We start from the raw sequence: 22,829 nt of genomic DNA, 5'->3' as shown, positions 1-22,829 counted from the left end.
TAGGGGCTAGAGGAGGTTACAGAGATAGGGAGGGGTTAGGGGCTAGAGGAGGTTACAGAGATAGGGAGGTGTGTAGCGGCTGGAGGAGGTTACAGAGATAGGGAGGGGTGTAGGGCTGGAGGAGGTTACAGAGATAGGGAGAGGTGTAGAGGCTAGAGGTGAGGAGCAGCAAGGCCATGGAGTGATTAAAACACGAGGATTAAAATTGGGAATTTGAGGAGTAACCGGGTCAGGAGCAAATCGAGGTCAGCGAGGACAGGTGATAGATGAACGGAAATTAGTGCGAGTTAGGAAATTCAGAGTTTTGGATGACCTCAAGTTTACGGAGGGTGGGAGATGGGAGACGGAGCTGGAATAATGAAGGTTGATCAAAAGAAAACAAAAAGGATTGCCAGTGAAATGCAAAGGCAGCCTGCAGGGAAAGGGCCCTAGTCATTTAGGTTGTCCCTCTCCAGTCCGGGTCTCCCTGGTCCGGAAACCTCCCTGGTCCGGCATCAGTTAAAGGTGCAGTGGGATGCTTTTGGCCATAACTCTAGATGCCGAATCGGTTGGGCAGGTCGATGATTCTGGAGGAATTCTGCTGGTTATATGGAAATTGTTAAACCTTTTTGGGGTGAGAATTTTTTTCCATTTTTGCCTATTTTTTGGATTTTTGGTCAGGCTGCCTGAAGCCTGGCAGAGGCGGGGGCTTAGGCGCCCCTGCGCGAGGGACTGCACACAACCCGATTAATCCCCTAAAGGGGTTCCGAAGTGGTCTAACAGACCAGAGTTCAGGACAGGGAGCCTGGGGTGCCAAAATCCGCCCCCCCCCCACCCCCGCCTTTCTGGAAGTCCGGTGAGACTGGATTCGACTGCCTTAACAGATCGGCGATTGAAGGTTTCCCGCTCGGGGAAGCGAATTGCTCCAGCAAAGTGGCCATGTGCATTTACTGGACGGGGAGTCCGAGCCTGGGGTTAGCGACAGCTGTCGCTGTCGTTGTGCAGATGGTCGGGGATGGGGGCGGGGGAGGGGAATCGGGGATGTGGGGGGGGGGGGAAACAGGTCTGGGCCGGAACCGCCAGTTTTTTCAGCTCAATCCCACCTTGCACCTTAAAACAAAAAACCTGGTGGTTATTTAGGGCAAATCCGAGGTGGCTGCAGATCTCTGGTTGAGAACCCCTCAGCCAATGGGTTCTAGGAGCAGCTATTAACTGGCAGAGTGAACTCTGCAGCCTCACCACAGAGTGCTTCACTGCCACCTCCCGTGGTCCGGAACATTCTCTGGTCCGGCACCGGTCAGGTCCCAAGGGTGCCGGACCAGAGAGGTCCAACTGTAATGTGACCAGGCAATGCTGCTTCCTGATTGGCTGCCCAGCTTCTGCTAGTTCCCAGTTACCCTCCGTCACCCTGTTCCCCGGCATCACAGCTTGTTCCTGATTCTCTTCCACGGTTATCCAAAGCATCACGCACCACACAGTTAATATTCTGCCTACTCATTCTGAGGCACCTTGTAGAGCATCACCCAGTGTGGTCCCAATATCAGAACTATTGACGGAGCACTTCAGATGTCTGTTCGGTTTTATTCCTGCCTCATTATAGGCTGTTGCTTCGCTGTGTCGCACGTCACATTTGGCGCGGGTCACCTGTACACCTGAGGACTTGACTGGAATAAGTGGGGAACCCACAATTCCCTTCAAATCGGGGCATCCTATGTGCACCCTTTCACAAGCAGAATTGTTTGCAGACACTTGGGCCTTGATGGAGGGGTAACCCTTTCAGTTAATGAGGACCATTTGATGTTGCACAGGGGCTTAAATATCGACATGTATTAAAGCAATGTGCCCTCTACCCGAGGATTAAACATATCTTTCAACAAGTGCTGTCAGCCCCTCCTGCTGCTCCATCCCAAAGCTGGATTTAACACAGTCACCAGCATCTCAACACAGAGCCTCTGTGACATCATTGTGCGGTGGCAAATCACAAACGAGCTGATTCTTGCCGTTGCTTGGGTGACCCCGTGATCAAAATGAAGACAGCCAAAGTCAGGTTTGCACCATTAGCGATATAGTGCAGATGTTGCAGTGGGAGTAATGGGAGAAGCTCCTTCAGTTATGTGTAGAGTCAGCAAAGACTGTTCTGGGCCATTGAAGGGTGTTCAAGAATAGGTTACCAAGGTGCTGGTCATGGCAGGGATATTAATTAGCACTTTGCATCAGTCTTCATCCTTGAAGATGGTGCTCGACTATTAGAATTTAATAATGTTACTAACAAAACTGGTAATATTAACATCGATGAACATAATTGTTTTGGAAATAATTAAGAACTTGAAAACAGATAGATGATATCCACCCGAGGATCCTCATTTTTTTTTTGTCGTTCTTTGCTGGCTTTTAAAAGTTTCCCAATCCTCTGCCCTCCCACTAGTCTTGGCCACATTGTATGTCCTTGTTTTCAATTTGATACCATCCCTTATTTCCTTAGTTAGCCACGGATAGTTATCCCTCTCTTACAGCCTTTCCTTCTCATTGGAATATATTTTTGTTGAGAGTTATGAAATATCTCCTTAAATGTCTGCCACTGCTCATCAACCATCCCACTCTGTAATCTATTTTCCCAGTCAACTTTAGCCAACGCTACCCAATACCTTTGTAGTTTCCTTTATTTAAGCTTAGGACACTGATTTAAGAACCAATTTCCTCACCCTCCAATTGAATTTGAAATTCAACCATGTTATGGTCACTCATTCCTAGAGGATCCTTTACTACGAGATCATTGATTAATCCTGTCTCATTACACAGTACCAGATCTGAGATAGCCTGGGCCATGTGGGAGGTGGGACATGTGCCGTGCGAGCCCCTAGCCTGTATTTTTAATAGCTCAATGCACTCTGGAATGGTTCCTATAGACTGGAAAGAGGCCAATGTTGTCCCTATCTTTAAAAAAAGATGACAAGACAGACTCCAGTAACTATAGGCCCATCAGTTTTATATCAGCAATAGGTAAGATGCTTGAAGGAATCGTTAGGGATGCAATACATGAATGCTTAGATAGAGAGGGATACCCAACATGGCTTCATAAAAAGGTCATGTCTTACAAATCTAACTGTATTTTTTGAAGAAGTTACAAAGTTAGTGGATGTGGGAAGCCCAGTAGACATTGTCTAGTTAGACTTCCAAAAAGCTTTTGATAAGCTTCTCTATAAGAGCCTCTGGTATTAGTGGAAATATATTGAGTTGGATTCAGAACTGGCTGGCAGGACGCAGGCAAAGAGCAGTTATAGATAGATTTGGATCTGTTTGGAGACCGGTCACCAGTGGTGTCCCGCAGGGATCAGTGTTGGGACCGTTGCTTTTTACTGGTTTTATTAATGATCTGGACTTTGGGGTTGGGAGCACGATCTGCAAAAGATGATACCAAGATCTGTGTGACTGTTAGGACTGGAGATGATGATAGAAATTTACAACATTTCGGCCCATCGTGTCCGCGTCGGCCAACCAAGAGCTACCCAGCCTAATCCCACTTTCCAGCTCTTGGTCTGTAGCCCTGTAGGTTACGGTACTTCAAGTGCACACCCAAGTACTTTTTAAATGTGGTGAGGGTTTCTGCCTCTACCACCCTTTCAGGCAGAGTTCCAGACCCCCACCATCCTCTGAGTGAAGACATTTCTCCTCAAATCCCCTCTAAACCTTCTACCAATTACTTTAAATCTGTGCCCCCTGGTTGTTAACCCCTCTCAGCTAAGGGAAATAGGTCCTTCCTATCCACTCTCTCTAGGCCCCTCATCATTTTATACACCTCAATAAAGTCTCCCCTCAGCCTCCTCTGTTCCAGAGAAAACAAACCCAGCCTATCCGATCTTTCCTCATAGCTAAAATTCTCCAGTCCAGGCAACATCCTCGTAAACCTCCTCCATACCCTCTCCAGTGCAATCACATCTTTCCTGTAATGTGATGACTAGAACTGCACGCAGTACTCCAGCTGTGGCCTAACTAATGTTTCATAAAGTTCCTGCTCCTCCTCGCCCTCCCCCTCCTGCTCCTCCTTTTCCTGAGGTGGTGCAGCTATGCCTGGTGGCGATGGCCAGGTTGTGCAGCATGCAGCAGACGATGACGAAAGGGACACCCGTTCAATAGAACCGTTGCTCGAACACTCCGTTGGCCTGCTCAATGATGTTCCTGGTCGCAGAATGGCTGTCATTGTACGAGTGCTGGGCAGCAGTGTTGGGGTTGTGGAGGGGAATCATGAGCCAGGTGGAGAGTGGAGAGCCCTTGTCTCAGAGCAGCCAGCTGTGTGCTTCATTTGGGGGCTGGAACAGAGCTGGCAGACCGGTCTGGGGCAGGATGAAGGCATCGTGGCAGCTGCCAGGATAGCGGGCATTGACAGTGAGGATTTGCTGTGTGTGGTCACACACCAGCTGCACATTCAGTGAGCGGAACCCTTTGCAGTTACGGAATATCTCAGGATTGTGATGCGGTGCCTGCACCATGGGGAAGCCCGCTATCCCGGCCAAGCTACATGCACGCTGATGCTGCTTCTCTCTGGTTATGGGGAAGGAGATGTAGTCCCTCCTCCTTCTGTACAGAACATCTGTGAACTCGCGGATGCAGCAATGGACGGCAAACTGCGGGATGTTAGGTATGTCTCCTGTTACACACTGGAAGCATCCGCTGGCCTGGAAATTGAGGGCGATGGAGACCTTGACTGTCACTGAGAGAGCTGTCCTCTCCCTGGTCTGAGGCTCGAGGTCTGGTTGCAGGAGGTGACAGAGCTCTGTGACCATGTGCTTGTTGAAACGCAGCCTTTGCACACACTGCTCCTCAGTAACATTAATGTAGGAGAACTGCTTCCAGAGTACCCTGGGAGGGTAAGGCTTCCTGTTACCAGCCCTGTGGTGCCTTCACCCTCTGGCAACATTTTGCCATGGTTCTCCCTGTCCTGCTGCCTGTCTCTCCCCGGGCCCCTCCCGCTCCCCGGGCCCCTCCCCCTCCCCAGGCCTCTCCCCCTCCCTCTCCCCGGGTCCCTCCCCCTCCCTCTCTCCAGGCCCCTGCCGCTCCCTCTCTCCAGGCCCCTCCCCCTCCCTCTACCCTGCCCCTCCCTCTCCCTATCCCTGTGGAGCTCGCTCTCTGTCGTTGTCTTTCTCTCTCCCTCTCTCGACGCCTTTAACTCTGCAATTGCCTCGCCTTTGTCTTTGCCCAAGCACCCCCTGCCGGTGACACGGAGCTGGAGGTCGAGTGCCAGCACGCCTCCATGAAGCGACAGAAATATTGTAAGTTCAAAACTGCCGTGAATTATACAGGGGAAATTTAGGAGGCAGAAGACTCCTTGAAATAAAAATCGCTGCTGTCGGTCCACCAGACACTCCGCCTTACTGTTGGAAAGCGGTAAATAGTAATGGCCGACAGAAAATTGTTTGCAAGACGACACCTTTAAATAGCGCTGCTCCATCCAGTTTCCGACTGCAGCTCGACAGCTGAAGCTGTCCTGGTCATTGCCGGGCACTAAGGTAATCTGTGCGGGGCAACTGAACTTGCGGGGCAGTAAGGGGGCGATATCACGTAGCACCTCCCCAAAACCCCCGCCCAGTTCCGCAGGAGCGACGTTTGCGCCATGCCCGGACAAAAAACATTTTGCGCCCCGTATCTTTGAAATGAATGCTGTGTAGAGTAAAGGATGGACTCACCTTCACTTTCAGTTGTCTGTTTGGAAGGTCAGTGTAAATGAAATCCCACTGCTGGATAGTGAAGCCCTTGATGGACAGGATGGCCTCTATTGTCAGTAGGTCTGATATGGCATCACCCACAGTCTGTAAAGGCAGAATCAGAGCTCAGAGTAAATGTGACTGCTTAATCCTGCTCTTCAAAGATCTTGCCAAACACAGCTAAAATAGTCAGATGGTACTTCCCATCAGTAAAAGGAAACCTTTAGTTAAGATAGGTAGATTTTGCTTGCATGATTACAGGACAAGCAATATTCACTTGCCGTAGGATTAAGCTGTTCAATTTTAAGGAAAAATCTATAGCGATACGACTGTTGTTCACCAACACCCGCCCACCCCTGGTGCACTGTCGTAGGAGGGCATCACGCGAATGCCAGGAGCTTCTGCAGCTCAAGGAGGTGAGAGAATGTCCAGGCCCTTCATTGGCACTGGAGGAAATTCTCAGCATGCAGCCCATCAAGAGGTATTGGGAAGGTGGACATCAAATAGCTATGTAAAGCACATTGCAAAGGAGGAGGAGTATAAATATAGGGAGGTCCTGCTACAACTGTACAGGGTATTGGCGAGGCCACACCTGGAGTACTGCGTACAGTTTTGGTCTCCGTATTTAAGGAAGGATATACTTGCATTAGAGGCTGTTCAGAGAAGGTTCACTAGGTTGATTCCAGAGATGAGGGGGTTGTCATATGAAAAAAGATTGAGCAGGTTGGGCCTATACTCATTAGAGTTTAGAAGAGTGAGAGGTGATCTTATTGAAATATATAAAATTCTGAGGAGGTTTGACAGGATGCAGAGGATGTTTCCCCTCATGCGGGAATCTCGAACTAGGGGGCAAAGTTTCAGAATAAGGGGTCGCCCATTTAAAATGAGGAGGAATTTCTTCTCTCAGAGGGTCGTGAATGTTTGGAATTCTCTACCCCAGAGAGCTGTGGAGGCTGGGCCATTGAATATATATAAGGCGGAGATACAGATTTTTGAGCGATAAGGGAATGAAGGGTTATGGGGAGTGGGGTTGAGGCCAAGATCAGATCAGCCATGATCTTATTGAATGGCGGAGCAGGCTCGAGGGGCCGAATGGCCGACTCCTGCTCCTATTTCTTATGTCCTTATTGTTACATGCTAGATTTACCAACGTTTACTCACCTGGTTGATTAGATCAATGATATTTTCAAGCATTTTAGCTGCACTGCTTTTCTCTTGCACTTGGCTGTTATCCTGGGCCATCTTTCTGATTTTGTTCTCCGCTGTTTTACTGAAGAGTACCTTGAAAGGGGAAAATATAAGCAAATGCTTTTTCAGATTCACCTAAGGCAGTACAGGCAACTCTCGATTATCCGGGTCCCTCGGGGATTGGACTATGCCAGGTAAACGAGGGGGGGGGCGGTTGAGTGGGGCTGTGTGTGAGCTGTGGGGGGGGCGGGGGGGTGAAGTCTGAGCTCCTTCCACTTCCACGACTGGACAACAAATCACAATATGGGGAAAGTAACACAAATTTACCAGAACATGCTACGCCAGCCTACAATTTAAATCTTTTATTTTATTTCTAAATTGAGTCCTTAATGCAACAGAACAGGTCGTCTCTCAATTCCAAATACCATGAATACTTCGAGAGCACAAATTGGAACAGACCAGACCGCTCTTCCTCCGGACCACCACTTACTGTGCCATGGCCGTTTGCTTCAAAGTAAACCCCAACATCAAACTCCTGGGCTTTATGATGCAAGTATTTCACTCCTGTATTCACACAGTGTACAGGAACCTACGAAAAACCACAAGCAGACACATTAGAAATCCACCTACATACGCAGGCCTCGAAATCCACACACATTATTTTTCTGGGTTTTTTTATTCGTTCCTGGGATCTGGGCATGGGTACTGTGAAGGTGCTCCCACAGTGCGGTTAAGGAGGGAGTTCCAGGATTTTAACCCAGTGACGATGAAGGAACGGCAATATATTTCCAAGTCAGGATGGTGTGTGACTTGGAGGGGAACGTGGAAGTGGTGGTGTTCCCATGTGCCTGCTGCTCTTGTCCTTCTAGGCGGTAGAGGTCGTGTTTTTTTGAGGTGCTGCCAAAGTAGCCTTGGCGAGTTGCTGCAGTGCATCTTGTAGAGAGTACACACTGCAGCCACGATGCACTGATGATGGAGGGAGTGAATGTTTAAGGTAGTGGATGGGGTGCCAATCAAGTGGGCTGCTTTGTCCTGGATGGTGCCGAGCTTCTTGAGTGTTGTGGAGCTTCACTCATCCAGGCAAGTGGAGAGTATTCCATCACACTCCTGACTTGTGCCTTGTAGATGGTGGAAAGGTTTTGGGGAGTCAGGAGGTGAGACACTCGCCGCAGAATACCCAGCCTCTGACCCGCTCTTGTTGCAACAGTATTTATGTGGATGGTCCAGTTAAGTTTCTGCTCAATGGTGACCCCCAGGATGTTGATAGTGGGGGATTCGGCGATGGTAATGCCGTTGAATGTCAAGGGACGGTGGTTAGACTCTTGCTTGTTGGAGATGATCATTGCCTGACGCTTGAGTGGTGTGAATGTTCTGTGTCTATTCTTAACTTAGTGGTTATGTTACTGGACTAGTAATCTGGAGACGCGATCGCAAATTCCACCTCGGCAACTGGGGAACTTAAATTCAGTAAATTAAATAAATCGGGACTAAAAACGGGACGTGTTTATTTGCAACACCTAACGCTCTGATTGGTCCCCTTGGATGACTTTGATTGTTGATTGGTGCCCTTGGATGAAGTCCTGATTGTTGATTGGTCCCCTTGGAGGACAAGACACAGTTTCTCTGGAATGTGTAAATAGATCCTCACTGCTGTGCAATTCGAGCCATTCTGACTGCCTATTCCAGACAGAAGAGAGCTCACTTGGAATCGACAGGGCTCACCCTTCTCCTCCCCCCCTCCCCCAAACAAGTTCCTCGCCCGCCCCACCCAGTTCCTGACCCACCCCCCGCTCTGCCCAGGTCCCTGACCCCCCTCCCAGGTTCCAGTGGTATACAGTCGGGGGTGGGGGGGGGGTGGTCCTGTCCTGGGAATCCTCAACATTGACACCGGACCCCATGAAGTCTCATGGCTTCAGGTCCAGCATGGGCAAGGAAACCTCCTGCTGATTACCACCTACCGCCCTCCCTCAGTTGATGAATCTGTACTCCTTCATGTTAAACACCACTTGGAAGAAGCACTGAGGGTAGCAAGGTGCACAGAATATACTCTGGGTTGGGGACTTCAATGTCCATCACCAAGAGTGGCTCGGTCACTGAAGGACATAGCTGACAGACTGGGCCTGCAGCAGGTGGTGAGAGAACCAACACGAGGGAAAAACCTACTTGACCTTGTTCTCACCAATCTACCTGTCGTAGATGCATCTGTCCATGACATTATTGGTAGCAGTGACCACAGCACAGTCATTGTGGAGACAATGTCCAGTTTTCACATCCATCATGTTGTGTGGCACTATCACACAGTGCTAAATGGGATAGATTCAAAACAGATCGAGCAGCTCAAAACTGGGCATCCATGAGAGGCTGTGGGCCATCAGCAGCAGCAGAATTTATTCCACAACAATCTGTAACCTCCTGGCCCGGCATATCCCTCACTCTACCATTACTATCAACCCTGGTTCAATGAGGAGTGCAGAAGAGCATGCCAGGAGCAGCACCAGATGTACCTAAACATGAGGTGCCAACCTGGGGAACCTCCAACACAGGACTACATGCATGCTAAACAGCGGAAGCAGCATGCCTGAGACAGAGCTAAGCGATCCCACAATCAATGGATCAGATTGAAGCTCTACAGTCCTGAATGGTGGTGGACCATTCAACAACTGACAGGAGGAGGAGGCTCCATGAATATCCCCATCCTCAATGATGGTGGAGACCAGCACGTGAGTGCAAAAGACAAGGCTGAGCATTTCCAACCATCTTCAGCAAGAAGTGCCGAGTGGATGATCAGTCTCGGCCTCCTCCTGAGGTCCCCACCATCACCATCCTGTCTTCAGCCAATTCGATTCACTCCACGTGATATCAAGAAACGACTGAGCGCACTGGAGAGAGCAAAGTCTATGGGCCCTGACAACATCCCAGCTGATGTGCTGAAGACTTGTACTCCAGAACTAGCCGCGCCTCTAGCCAAGCTGTTCCAGTACAGCTACAACACTGGCATCTACCTGGCAATGTGGAAAACTGCCCACAAAAAACAGGACAAATCCAATCCGGCCAATTACCACTCCATCAGTCAAATCTCAATCATCAGCAAAGTGATGGAAGGTGTTGTCGACAGTGCTATCAAGTGGCACTTACTCACCAATAACTTGCTCACAGAGGCTCAGTTTGGGATCTGCCAGGATCACTCGGCTCCAGATCTCATTACAGCCTTGGTCCAAACATGGACAAAAGAGCTGAATTCCAGAAGTGAGGTGAGAGTGACTGCCCTCGACATCAAGGCAGCATTTGACCGAGTGTGGCATCAAGGAGCCCAAGTAAAACTAAAGTCAATGGGAATCAGGGAGAAAACTCTCCACTGGCTGGAGTCATACCTAGCACAAAGGAAGATGGTTGTGGTAGTTGGAGGCCAATCATCTCAGCCCCAGAACATCGCTGCAGGAGTTCCTCAGGGCAGTGTCCTAGGCCCAACTATCTTCAGCTGCTTCATCAATGACCTTCCCTCCATCATAAGGTCAGAAGTGGGGATGTTCGCTGATGATTGCAGTGTTCAGTTCCATTCACAACTACTCAGGTAATGGAGCAGTCCATGCCTGAATGCAGCAACACCTGGAGGACATTCAGGCTTGGGGTGATAAGTGGCAAGTAACATTCGCATCACACAAGTGCCAGGCAATGACCATCTCCAACAAGTGAGAGTCTAACCACCGCCCCTTGACATTCAACAGCATTACCATCGCCAAATCCCCCACCATCAACATCCTGGGGGTCACCATTGATCAGAAACTTAACTGGACCAGCCACATAAATATACTGTGGCAACAAGAGCAGGTCAGAGGCTGGGTATTCTGCGGCGAGTGTCTCACCTCCTGACTCCCCAAAGCCTTTCCACCATCTACAAGGCACAAGTCAGGAGTGTGATGGAATACTCTCCACTTGCCTGGATGAGTGCAGTTCCAACAACACTCAAGAAGCTCGACACCATCCAGGACAAAGCAGCCCGCGTGATTGGCACCCCATCCACCACCTTAAACATTCACTTCCTCCACCACCGACGCACCGTGGCTGCAGTGTGTACCATCTATAAGATGCACTGCAGCAACCCACCAAGGCTTCTTTGGCAGCACCTCCCAAATCCATAACCTCTACCACCTAGAAGGACGAGGGCAGCAGGTGCATGGGAACACCACCACCTCCACGTTCCCCTCCAAGTCACACACCATCCTGATTTGGAAATATATCGCCGTTCCTTCATTGTCATTGGGTCAGAACCTTGGAACGTCCTCCATATGAGAGTACCATCACTACACAGACTGCAGCGGTTCAAGAAGGCAGCTCACCACCACCTTCTCAAGGGCAATTAGGGATGGGCAATAAATGCCGGCCTTGCCAGCGGTGCCCACATTCCAGGAACTAATTTTTTAAAACCTGATTTGTTGTGTTCCTTTCTGCACCGATAGTTGAAAGTCTGTCCAGTAAAGTCACACATAATTTAATTCAGAGGATGTTACTAAAATATGTTAGAAGCAACTTTTGAAACTACTAAAGTTGAGAAATAATCCAATCTCAGAATGTTATTACCTTCATGACCTCTTCAATGTATCTTGTTGAGCTTCCATTTGCATAAGCAGTCTGCACCACTGCTATATGCAAATCCAAATCTGCCTGAGCAATAAAAGAGAGGACAATTAGCTCTACCGTCAATATTCACTCACAGTCCACTCCATATTTGAATCCCTCCAATCTGCTTTCCACCCCTACCACAGTACCGAATCGGCTCTCATCAAAGTCACAAATGACATCCTTTGTGACCGTGAGGATGAGACTAGAGGATGAGACTGGGGAATTAATAATGGGGAACAGGGAAATGGCAGAGACTTTGATCAAATATTTTCTATCGGTCTTCACGGTAGAAGACACTAAAAACATCCCAATAGTGGATAATCAAGGTACTATAGGGAGGGAGGAACTTAATGCAATCACTATCACTAAAGTAGTAGTACTCGGTAAAATAATGGGACTAAAGGCAGACAAGTCCCCTGGATCTGATGGCTTACATCCTAGGATCCTAAAAGAAGTGGCTGCAGAGATAGTGGATGCATCGGTTGTAATCTACCAAAATTCCCTGGATTCTGGGGAGGTCCCAGTGGATTGGAAAACTACAAATGTAACCGCTCTATTTAAAAAAGGAGGCAGACAGAAAGCAGGAAACTATAGACCAGTTAGCCTAACATCTGTCGTTGGGAAAATGCTGGAGTCCATTATTAAGGAAGCAGTAGCAGGACATTTGGAAAAGTATAATTCAATCAAGCAGAGTCAGCATGGTTTTATGAAAGGGAAATCATGTTTGACAAATTTGCTGGAGTTCTTTGTGGATGTAACGAGCAGGGTGGATAAGGGGAACCAGTGGATGTGGTGTATTTGGATTTCCAGAAGGCATTCGATAAGGTGCCACATAAAAGGTTACTACACAAGATAAAAGTTTACTAGGTTGGGGGTAATATATTAGCATGGATAGAGGATTGTCTAACTAACAGAAAACAGAGAGTTGGGATAAATGGTTCATTCTCTGGTTGGCAATCAATAACTAGTGGGGTGCCGCAGGGATCAGTGCTGGGACCCCAACTATTTACAATCTATATTAATGACGGATGAATGGACCGAGTGTAATGCAGACAAGTTTGCTGATGATAAAAAGGATGGGTGGGAAAGCAAATTGTGAGGAGGACACAAAAAATCTGCAAAGGAATATAGACAGGCTAAGTGAGTGGGTAAACATTTGGCAGATGGAATATAATGAAGGAAAATATGAGGTCATCCACTTTGGCAGAAAAAAATCAAAGAGCAAGTTATTATTTAAATGGACAAAATTGAAAAGTGCTGCAGTGCAGCGGGACCTGGGGGTACTTGTACATGAAACACAAAAGGATAGTATGCAGGTACAGCAAGTGATCAGGAAGGCCAATGGAATCTTAGCCTTCATTGCAAAGGGGATGGAGTATAAAAGCAGGGAAGTCTTGTTACAGTTGTACAGGGTATTGGTGAGGCCACACCTGGAATACTGCGTGCAGTTTTGGTTTCCATATTTACGAAAGGATATACTTGCTTTAGAGGCAGTTCAGAGAAGGTTCACTCAGTTGATTCTGGGGATGAGGGGGTTGACTTATGAGGAAAGGTTGAGTAGGTTGGGCCTCTACTCATTGGAATTCAGAAGAATGAGAGGTGATCTTATCGAAACGTATAAGATTATGAGGGGGCTTGACAAGGTGGATGCAGAGAGGATGTTTCAACTGATGGGGGAGACTAGAACTAGAGGGCATGATCTTAGAATAAAGGGTCGCCCATTTAAAACTGAGATGAGGAGAAATTTCTTCTCTCAGAGGGTTGTAAATCTGTGGAATTCGCTGCCTCAGAGAGCTGTGGAAGCTGGGACATTGAATAAATTTAAGACAGAAATAGACAGTTTCTTAAACGATAAGGGGATAAGGGGTTGTGGGGAACGGGCAGGGAGGTGGACCTGAGTCCATGATCAGATCAGCCATGATCTTATTGAATGGCGGAGCAGGCTCAAGGGGCTGTATGGCCTACTCCTGTTCCTATTTCTTATGTTTTTATACTCCATCCCCTTTGTAATAAAGGCCAAGATACCATTGGTCTTCCTGATCACTTGCTGCACCTGCATACTAACCTTTTGTGTTTCATGCACCAGGACCCCCAGGTCCCGCTGTACTGCAGCATTATGCAATTTTTCTCCATTTAAATAATAAGTTGCTCTCCGATTTTTGATAGAGCTTAATAAACGTCAGGACGATCATATAAATGTAACCCTTGGTTTCAAAACTGATGACCTCCAATACATATTTGTTCTGATGTACATTGTATGTTTATTTTTATTTAATTTTTTTACATTTTAAATACAGTTTATGAATATTAACAAAAAAAAATTGCAGGTGTGGAAAATCTGAAGCAGAAGCAGCAAATGCTGGAAACACACAGGTCAGTCAGCATGTGTGGACAGAACAACTGAGTTACGGCTTTCGGTGTTGACCCTTCATCAGACAGTTACAATGAAGGGTCTGTATCTTACATCATGGGCCACCCCGACCTGTGTGAGAACACCCCCGCAGGTCGGGGCTATAATTAGAGCTGGAGCGCCGGACCCTGGAACATCCTGGCGGAGGTGTGGCAAATGAGGGTACAGGGCCCAGAAGAGCCGAGGGCCCAGGGGCAGCATGGGCCAGCCCACACTGCAATGTGTGCATGCACTACGTCCGTGCACAGAGCAGGTCTCCATTAGTCCTGGTTAACCCTTGCCACTGGATAAAGGCCTAGCTCTGTCAAGCCCGTGTGGCGGCTGGTGTGCAACAGTCACCACACGTTAAAAAATCCACGCACAGGCATCTTCCACTCCCTCAACTGGAGTTCAGGACTGGAATGTCGGGTCCTTCATTGAAACATCTGCAAACTCTCGTGGAAACAAGTCATCCTCGTTCAAGGGACCGCCTATGATGTACATGAAGCGTTAACTTATCCGGCCTGTCCACAGATGCTGACTGAGCCCAGCAATATCTGTGTTGGTACGAATATATCAACATAGTTAGCTGTACAGGAAAGTTTTACCTGCGCAAGAAGTTCCTTCAGAAATGTAGTAATTAAGGTTGCGATCTTATCTCCATCAAGAAGGTGGAAGCAGCCAGATTGGTCGATATAATAGTAAACAATTCTATCTGCATCACCGTCAAATGAACAGCTGCGTTCATTGGCCTTCATGTCTAAGCCTGCAGCAATTGAGAATGTGGCCGTTAACATTTTCCTCATCAATAAGGCATGGTTAAACACAAACAATCCTTTCAGTCAGAAGGCAGCCCGCAAAGATTAAAGTTACAAACTAACACAACCTCCTCCTTTACCAATCTCAGCTCGTCAAACAGGGATCTATTGTGGTAGTTTTTAAATTGTAACCAACACAGCGATGAAACAGTTTAGAACGGAGTTACTGCGATAGACTCTGGCATATCGTTCGTCCTTCACAACTGCTCCAATAACCTCTCCAGATCCTGTAATTTGCTATAATTTTTGTCACCGACCTGAAACGTTAACCCTATTTCTCTCTCCACAGATGCTGCCTGACCTGCTGAGTGTTTGCAGCTTTTTCTGTTTTTACCTCCAGATCCTATATATTAACATGACCTGGACCTGACTGCATCCTCGGGTCTTAAAAGAAGTGACTGCAGGGATAGTGGATGCACTGGTTGTAATTTACCAAAATTCCCTGGATTCTGGGGAGATCCCAGCGGATTGGAAAACCGCAAATATAATGCCCCTATTTAAAAAAGGAGGCAGACTTAAAGCAGGGAACTATAGACCAGTTAGCCTAACACCTGCCGTTGGAAAAATGCTGGAGTCCATTATTAAGGAAGCAGTAGCAGGACATTTGGAAAAGCATAATTCAATCAAGCAGAGTCAGCATGGTTTTATGAAAGGGAAATCATGTTTGACAAATTTGCTGGAGTTCTTTGAGAATGTAACGAGCAGGGTGGATAAGGGGGAACCAGTGGATGTGTATTTGGATTTTCAGAAGGCATTCGATAAGGTGCCACATAAAAGGTTGGGGATAATATATTAGCATGGATAGAGGATTGGCTAACTAACAGAAAAGAGAGTTGGGATAAATGGATCATTTTCCAGTTGGCAATCAGTGACTAGTGGGGTGCCGCAGGGATCAGTGCTGGGTGCTCAACTATTTACAATATATATTAATGACTTGGATGAAGGGACCGAGTGTAATGTAGCCAAGTTTGCTGATGATACAAAGATAGATGGGAAAGCAAATTGTGAGGACACAAAAAATCTGCAAAGAAATATAGACAGGCTAAGTGAGTGGACAAAAATTTGGCAGATGGAGTATAATGTGGGAAAATGTGAGGTTATCCACTTTGGCAGAAAAAATAGAAAAGCAAATTATAATTTAAATGGAGAAAAATTGCAAAGTGCTGCAGTACAGAGGGACCTGGGGGTACTTGTGCATGAAACACAAACAGTTGGTATGCAGGTACAGCAAGTGATCAGGAAGGCAAATGGAATGTTGGCCTTTATTACAAGGGGGGTAGAGTATAAAAGCAGAGAAGTCCTGCTACAACTGTACAGGGTATTGGTGAGGACACACCTGGAGTACTGTGTACAGTTTTGGTCTCCGTATTTAAGGAAGGATATACTTGCCTTGGAGGCTGTTCAGAGAAGGTTCACTAGGTTGATTCTGGAGTTGAGGAGATTGACTTATGAGCATAGGTTGAGTAGGTTGGGCCTATACACATTGGAGTCCAGATGAATGAGAGGTGATCTTATCGAAACATATAAGATAACGAGAGGGCTGGACAAGATGGATGCAGAGAGGATATTTCCACTCATAGGGGAAACTAAAACGAGGGGGCATAGTCTCAGAATAAGGGGCTGCCCATTTAAAACTGAGATGAGGAGGAATTTCTTCTCTCAGAGGGTTGGAAATCTGTGGAATTCTCTGCCCCAGAGAGATGTGGAGGCTGGGTCATTGAATATATTTAAGGCAGAGATAACAGATTTTTGAGTGTTAAGGGAATAAAGGGTTATGGGGAGCGGGCAGGGAGGTAGAGCTGAGTCCATGATCGGATCAGCCATGATCTTATTGAATGGCGGCGCAGGCTCGAGGGGCCAAAGGGCCTACTCCTGTTCCTATTTCTTATGTTCTTATAACAATCTGGAAAGCACAATTCTGAGAAAAATAGTGACGTGCCCTTAGGAGGAGAATTTATTTCTGTTAATGGAGTTAAAACGACGTCAATACGAAGTAGCAATGCTGTGAAGTTTGAAGGATACATTTTATAAGTGTCAAAACCAAGAAAGAATCTTAGTAGCAGCACTTTTGACAGCACGCAAGTAAGGACTAATATCTAGTCTATGTACTGTATAGACAGTATTCTAAGTGTAAGTAGTGAAATTTTAAAAAGCTACATGTTATTCACTGAAACAGGCATTATCCTCTTGGGTAAGTCACAACAGAAAGATCACAGAGAATGTACAGTGTAAATTCACCAGGATGATGAAAAACTCTAGTTATGAGGAGAGACTGGAGATCCTGGGACAGTTTCCACTGGAACAGAGAATGCTGAAAGGATAATGAAGCTGTTTTTCAAATTATGAAGGGTTTTGATAGAGTGAATAGGGAAAGACTATGGGCTCCATTTTCCCCAATGATTTGCGCCGTTTTTTTGGAGCAGGCTGCTTTTTCTGGCCTAAGTTGAAGCAAAGAAATATAGGCAGCAGGGGAAAACACATGATGGGTCAAATGGCTGCCTCTTGTAAACATGTCTTGATCCGTTCCATTTTACAAAAGCTTTTCATTCCATGACTTACCTTGAGGTGGCTTCTGCTGAACTTTTACAAAATCCGCTCCACAGAGGTAGTTGAGTTTGCCACTTGTACCATCATTGTGCACCTTTAACAGCAGTTTGTTCTTGAGGTAAGGCTCCAATTCCTGAAGCTTCAGTGCACCAATACCATTTGCCCCATCCACATTCAGTTGCCTCATTTCTTCTGGATGGCAAGGTTTCTGTGGATACACGGAATATTGAAATACATCAGTAAAACGTGTTTGAGGCTAATCGCACAGGCTCCATTTAATCAGAAAAACCAATACAGCTGTAGTCAGCATATCATAATCATCCTCACTGGACTATGTGTAGCAAATTAATCGCACCTTCAACATTAATCGTTTTTTTTCAATGTTTAAAATATTAGACCAATCAGTAGATTGGCAGTTTGGATAATATAAGAAACCACTTCAAGCTTGCACAGCAGTTGATGCATATCAGAACAGTGAAGCGAGACCTTTACTGACTTTTGCCTGTTTTAAACAGTCACACCTTATTCCATGTTAGCTGACATTGTTAACAGTTCTCTCTCCTCAGGTACAGTCCCCCTCTCCCTCAAATCTGCCGTCATTACCCGTATCCTCAAAAAACCAACCCATCGATCCGTCTGTCCTTGCAAACTATCGCTCCATCTCTAACCTCCCTTTCCTCTCCAAAGTCTTTGAACATGTTGTCACCTCCCAAATCCGTGCCCATCTTTCCCGCAATTCCATGTTTGAATCCCTCCAATCCGGTTTCTGCCCCATTACCGAAACGGCTCTCATCAAAGTCACAAACGACATCCTTTGTGACTGTGACAAAGGCAAACTATCCCTCCTCGTCCTTCTCGATTTCTCTGCAGCCTTTGATACAATTGACCACTCCTATCCTCTTCCAACGCCTCTCCACCTTTGTCCAGCTGGGTGGGACTGCACGCGCCTGGTTCCATACTTAACTATCTAATCGTAGCCAGAGAATCACCTGCGACGGCTTCTCTTCCCGCCCCGGCATAGTTACCTCTGGTGTCTCCCAAGGATCTGTCCTTGGGCCCCTCCTATTTCTCATCTACATGTCCCCTTGGCAACATCATCCGAAAACACAGCGTCAGTTTCCACATGTATGCCGATGACACCCAGCTCTACCTCACCACCACTTCTCTCGACCCCTTCAGTTGTCAGATTGCTTGTCTGACATCCGGTTCTAAATAAGCAGAAATTTTCTCCATTGAATATTGGGAAGAACGAAGCCATTAATTTTGGTCCCTGCCACAAACTCCATTCCCTAGCCACTGACTGCATCCCTCTCCCGAACTCCTGTCTGAGGCTGAACCACACTGTTCGCAACCTCTGCGTTCCTCTAATTCTGCCCTCTAGAGAATCCCTGATTATAATCGCTCAACCATTGGTGGCCGTGCCTTCTGTTGCCTCGGCCCCAAGCTCTGGAACTCCCTCCCTAAACCTCTCCACCTCTCATTCCTCCTTCAAACATACTTCCAGCGCTAATTTCTACTTATGCGGCTCGGTGTCAAATTTTTAAATACTCCTGTGAAGCGCCTTGGGATGTTTCACTACATTAATCATCATCATAGACGGTCCCTCAAAACAAGGATGACTTGCTTCCACGCCAAAAAAAAGGATGAATTTACAGATGTTTCGAACGAAGAACCCGAACTACATCCTGAAGGGTGGAAGATGTCTGTGCGTGGATTCTTTTAACGTGGGGTGGCCGTTGCACACCAACCACCACACGGGCTTGACAGAGCTAGGTCTTGGTCCAGTGGCAAGGATTACCGTACTCTCACTACATTAAAGACGCTATATAAATACAAGTTGTTGTTGTTATCACTTAGATAAGATAGCTATTCTCAAAACAGCTGATGGCTGTGCTGGACACTTTCGGTGACCTTCTGGATGAAATGCCTTTTGATCGCTTGCCAGTCAAAGCACAAACGTCTGACCTTGCGTCAAGTTTTGATCTGCGCAATTCCCAAATTCACCTGCTAGGTCTGTTTAGCTGGCTCATCGTTGCCCCAGTATTTTTAATCTCATCCCCGATCTAGTGTACAATATTTCCGGGAAAAGAGAAGCAGCCAATGTGTTAATTCCATAGTCCAGCACAGGAAGTATCACAGATTCACTAGAATGTTACCAGGGCTCCAAGGGTTAAATTAGGAGGCAATGACGACATAAACTAGACGTATTCCCTGGAACATCGAAGGTTAAGGAGTGATTTGATTGAGTATTTTGAAAGGAATTGATCGGGTAGTGGGTAGGTAGAGAGAAACATTTTTTGCTGGCGTGGGAGTCGAAGACAAGAGGACATAATCAGAGCCAGGCCATTCAGGAGAGAAGTTCGGAAACACATCTTCAGGCAAAGGGCAGTAGAGATGTGACATTCTCACAATTTCCCACAAAAAAGTACTGGACGCTCGCACAATTACAAATGTTAAATCGGAGATCGATAGATTTTTGCTAGCCATGGGTATCAAGGAATATGGAGCCAGGGTGGGTACATGGATTTGAGATACAGATCAGCCATGATTTAACTGAATGGCGCAACTGGCTCAAGAGGCTGAATAGCCTATTCCTGTTCTTATGTTTCAAACCTCGGAGATCGCCTTGGCTCAACAGAACAGGCAATGGCAGTGATCCCACCACAACTAACGGATGGGGCCCTGGGGAACAAGGATCCTCCTTACTCCAGCTGCCTTGCAACAATCTGGAAAATGAGTATATAAAACTGTTTTAGAGGAGCAAACAATTGCCTCTCAGAAGAATATATACTGAGAAGTAATCCTGGCCCTTTACTAATCATCTTTGTTTCCATTTCTTTGGCATTTAGTTTGGCTTTGCTTTAGAAAGTTTCATATAAATGCGCTGAACTAATCTTGAGAATGAGAACTTAAGTATTTTGAAAGGTCTTGCTTTAAACCATTTGCCATTATTTGAATAACTTCCCCTTTCTGTATTATGATTCGATTTGGGTTTTTCAATACTTTAAACTCAGTTTCGAGTTTTTCCTTTTAATGGCTTGCTGTAGATTACTGATTTTACGTTCATGGAAAAGTTATGATGTCAGGTCTATATTTCAATGAATAAACTTGAACCATGGGGAAGCAGTAAGGAGAGTTCTCGTTCACAAAATAATTAAAAATTTTACAACATTGGATTTGAATTTTGAAGTCTACAATGTTGTGCCTTCCAAGTGAGGTCCTGCCATTGAGGGGCTTCAACCAATGGGAAATGGAGGATCGAAGTTGGTGTCAGAAAGCACAACTTAACACTTTGTGGGATCTGTTTTAATGCTCAAAGCACATTTTCTACAAAGTAGTGTTAACATTCAAAACATTGTAATAAAACCTCTTTCATAGCAGCACAAGTTTGTTCTACCATCACCGAAACCTCCACCATCGCCGAATTCCCCACCCCACGATGGGACCCCCCCCCCGTGATGGGGGAACCCCCCCCCCTGGGGGAACCCCCCCTCCCGTGATGGGGAACCCCCCCCGTCCCCCCGTGATAGGGAACCCCCCCTCCCGTGATGGGGAACCGCCCAGTCCCCCCGTGATGGGGAACACCCCGCCCCTCCACCCCGTGATGGGGACCCTTCAGGATGTAGCTCAGGACCTGGAATATTAGGTCCTTCATTGAAACACCTGTGAACTCATCCCTTTTCGGTGTGGAAGCAAGTCATCCTCGATACGAGGGACCACTTATGATGATGATCACGGTCTACAGGGGAAGAACACAGACCGAAAGAGGGAAGCGCAAAGCGGTCAGCACAGACTCACATCACATGTTCAGGGAGGGGGATTTTGGAAACTAATAACCCAGTATTTTGGGCAGATGTTAGAGACAGAACTGCCATATGATGTCAGTCACACTAGGTTACATTTAGAGAAGAGCACTTCAGAGGCCAGGAAGATATGCCTGGCCTGGTTAACACATGGCTGTACTGCAAAGCTGAACTCTACAGGCCAGCCCAACAAAATGAACCTTGCCACATGCTCCTTTATTATTTACATCAGTAGTTGCAGTACATCAGTAGTCCACTAGGGGGCAGCTCTATTTCAGGGCACAGCACCAGAAACTAACTGCTATTTGTGGCACTGGAATCGAGCAAGGAGTCAACATCTCCAGAAGGAAAGAATGTGGCCATGGAAATAAATGAGAGAAAATAAAGAGTAGCCTCGAAATCAAAGGAACAATTAAGTATCTACACAAACACCTGGAAACCTATATCAGATATTAAATCAGATTTTATTTGGTATATGGACACAGACCAGTCTAATACCTTGGAATTAGGAGGAAAGGTGGAGAGCACAGTGAGACAAGATTACCTATAAGGGAAGATACATAAGAATTAGATGAAATAAGAGAAAAGGGTAGAAAAAGAGGGAGCAATATCATGAATAGTTGAAAATACAAGCACGGTTGTTTAGTTTACGACTTTGATCTAAGTGATGTAAGGTTCAATATTTTTGTGATGCAATACCTAACGGTTTGTTCTACATTTCAATAAAATACTGAATTATCAAAAATAGTGGGATACTGGTGCCAGTATACCTACAATCATTTAAGCCTTTTTCTGGGCATAATCTCCTGAGTTACAAAGTTAGTTTTAAAAAAGGTTTAACAACTGATTCAGTGTTGCATAATTCTAGAAACACAGGCTACAGATTTATACATGGTGCCAGAAATTCAAAATCTGTTCAGATGCTAACCAGGAGACAATTGTGTCGTCAAGTCAGATGGCCAGAAAAAATGTTACGACGCATGGACACCCCAAATTTCTATATATTTCTTCCAGAGGTCTTTGAGAGCAGACATAACGTCACTTTTGCATCACTACAAAGAGGCTTCTGATTCACAGCACCACACAAATACTCACTTTATACCAGTTCAGAGTCATATCCCTGATCTGATTTTGCCATACAAAGGTGAAGTGTCCCTCACAGAGAAGGTCTCGCGCGCCTCAGGTGTGACACCACACGGAGGGCACATTCACAGCGTTTTGTTGAACCTCCTGGGCACGTTATAAACTTGCTGCAGACTCCCTCAACATTGAGAAAGTGAATGCTTCCATTCACACTCTGAAAACTTCATCAATGTGCGTGTGTGCACAGTGTTCCTTCCTGACAGTAGGGTATTAGAACAAGCGTCTGAATCAGGCTTAGATTGACCAAAGCCTTTGTTCTATTTAGTAACATGCTGATTATATCCGGCCAATGCAGGGTATGTTCTTTGAGGTTGAGCACTGTTGGTTCAAATCAAAACACATTGCTAATGATCAGAAAACCAGAGACACAAATTCTGTCATTAGGGAGCAGTACAGATTCAGCAAGGATCAATTTGTTGTGACTAATTCTTTATGGCACTGGCCTGACTGCAGCTGAATGGCCAATCCTGCCTCCTGCCGAGGGGGAGCTCTACCACAGGGAATGTCTGTCTGCTACATCACCGTTGTATGATTAGGGTTCCATTAGGCAAGTTTAACTTTTATTTGAAATCTCCAGCAGGGTATTCTTTTTAACCTCCACAATATTTCCCTAAATGGTCAATCCTTCCGAGAGATGATAAAA

General features: G+C 46.4%; 1 protein-coding gene across 1 annotated transcript in view; it reads right to left on the bottom strand.

Annotated features, from left to right (window-relative positions):
* pgm3 (phosphoglucomutase 3) overlaps window positions 1-21,594 on the bottom strand; it is a 29,042-nt gene extending 7,448 nt beyond the window's left edge. Inside the window, exons 1-7 of the mRNA XM_070869996.1 lie at window positions 21,542-21,594; window positions 17,253-17,448; window positions 14,484-14,641; window positions 11,445-11,528; window positions 7,357-7,455; window positions 6,840-6,959; window positions 5,661-5,783 (exon numbers count right to left, since the gene is read on the bottom strand). Coding sequence (XP_070726097.1) covers window positions 5,661-5,783; window positions 6,840-6,959; window positions 7,357-7,455; window positions 11,445-11,528; window positions 14,484-14,641; window positions 17,253-17,427 — 759 coding nt within the window. The 5' untranslated portion in view covers window positions 17,428-17,448; window positions 21,542-21,594. The remainder of the gene's footprint in view (window positions 1-5,660; window positions 5,784-6,839; window positions 6,960-7,356; window positions 7,456-11,444; window positions 11,529-14,483; window positions 14,642-17,252; window positions 17,449-21,541) is intronic.
* Window positions 21,595-22,829: the final 1,235 nt, after the last annotated feature.

The sequence above is a fragment of the Pristiophorus japonicus genome, unplaced genomic scaffold (genome assembly GCF_044704955.1).
Source record: "Pristiophorus japonicus isolate sPriJap1 unplaced genomic scaffold, sPriJap1.hap1 HAP1_SCAFFOLD_1074, whole genome shotgun sequence".
Lineage (NCBI taxonomy): Eukaryota > Metazoa > Chordata > Chondrichthyes > Pristiophoridae > Pristiophorus > Pristiophorus japonicus.
The sequence above is the reverse complement of the archived record's forward strand: the minus strand, read 5'-3'. Positions and strand labels throughout refer to the sequence as shown.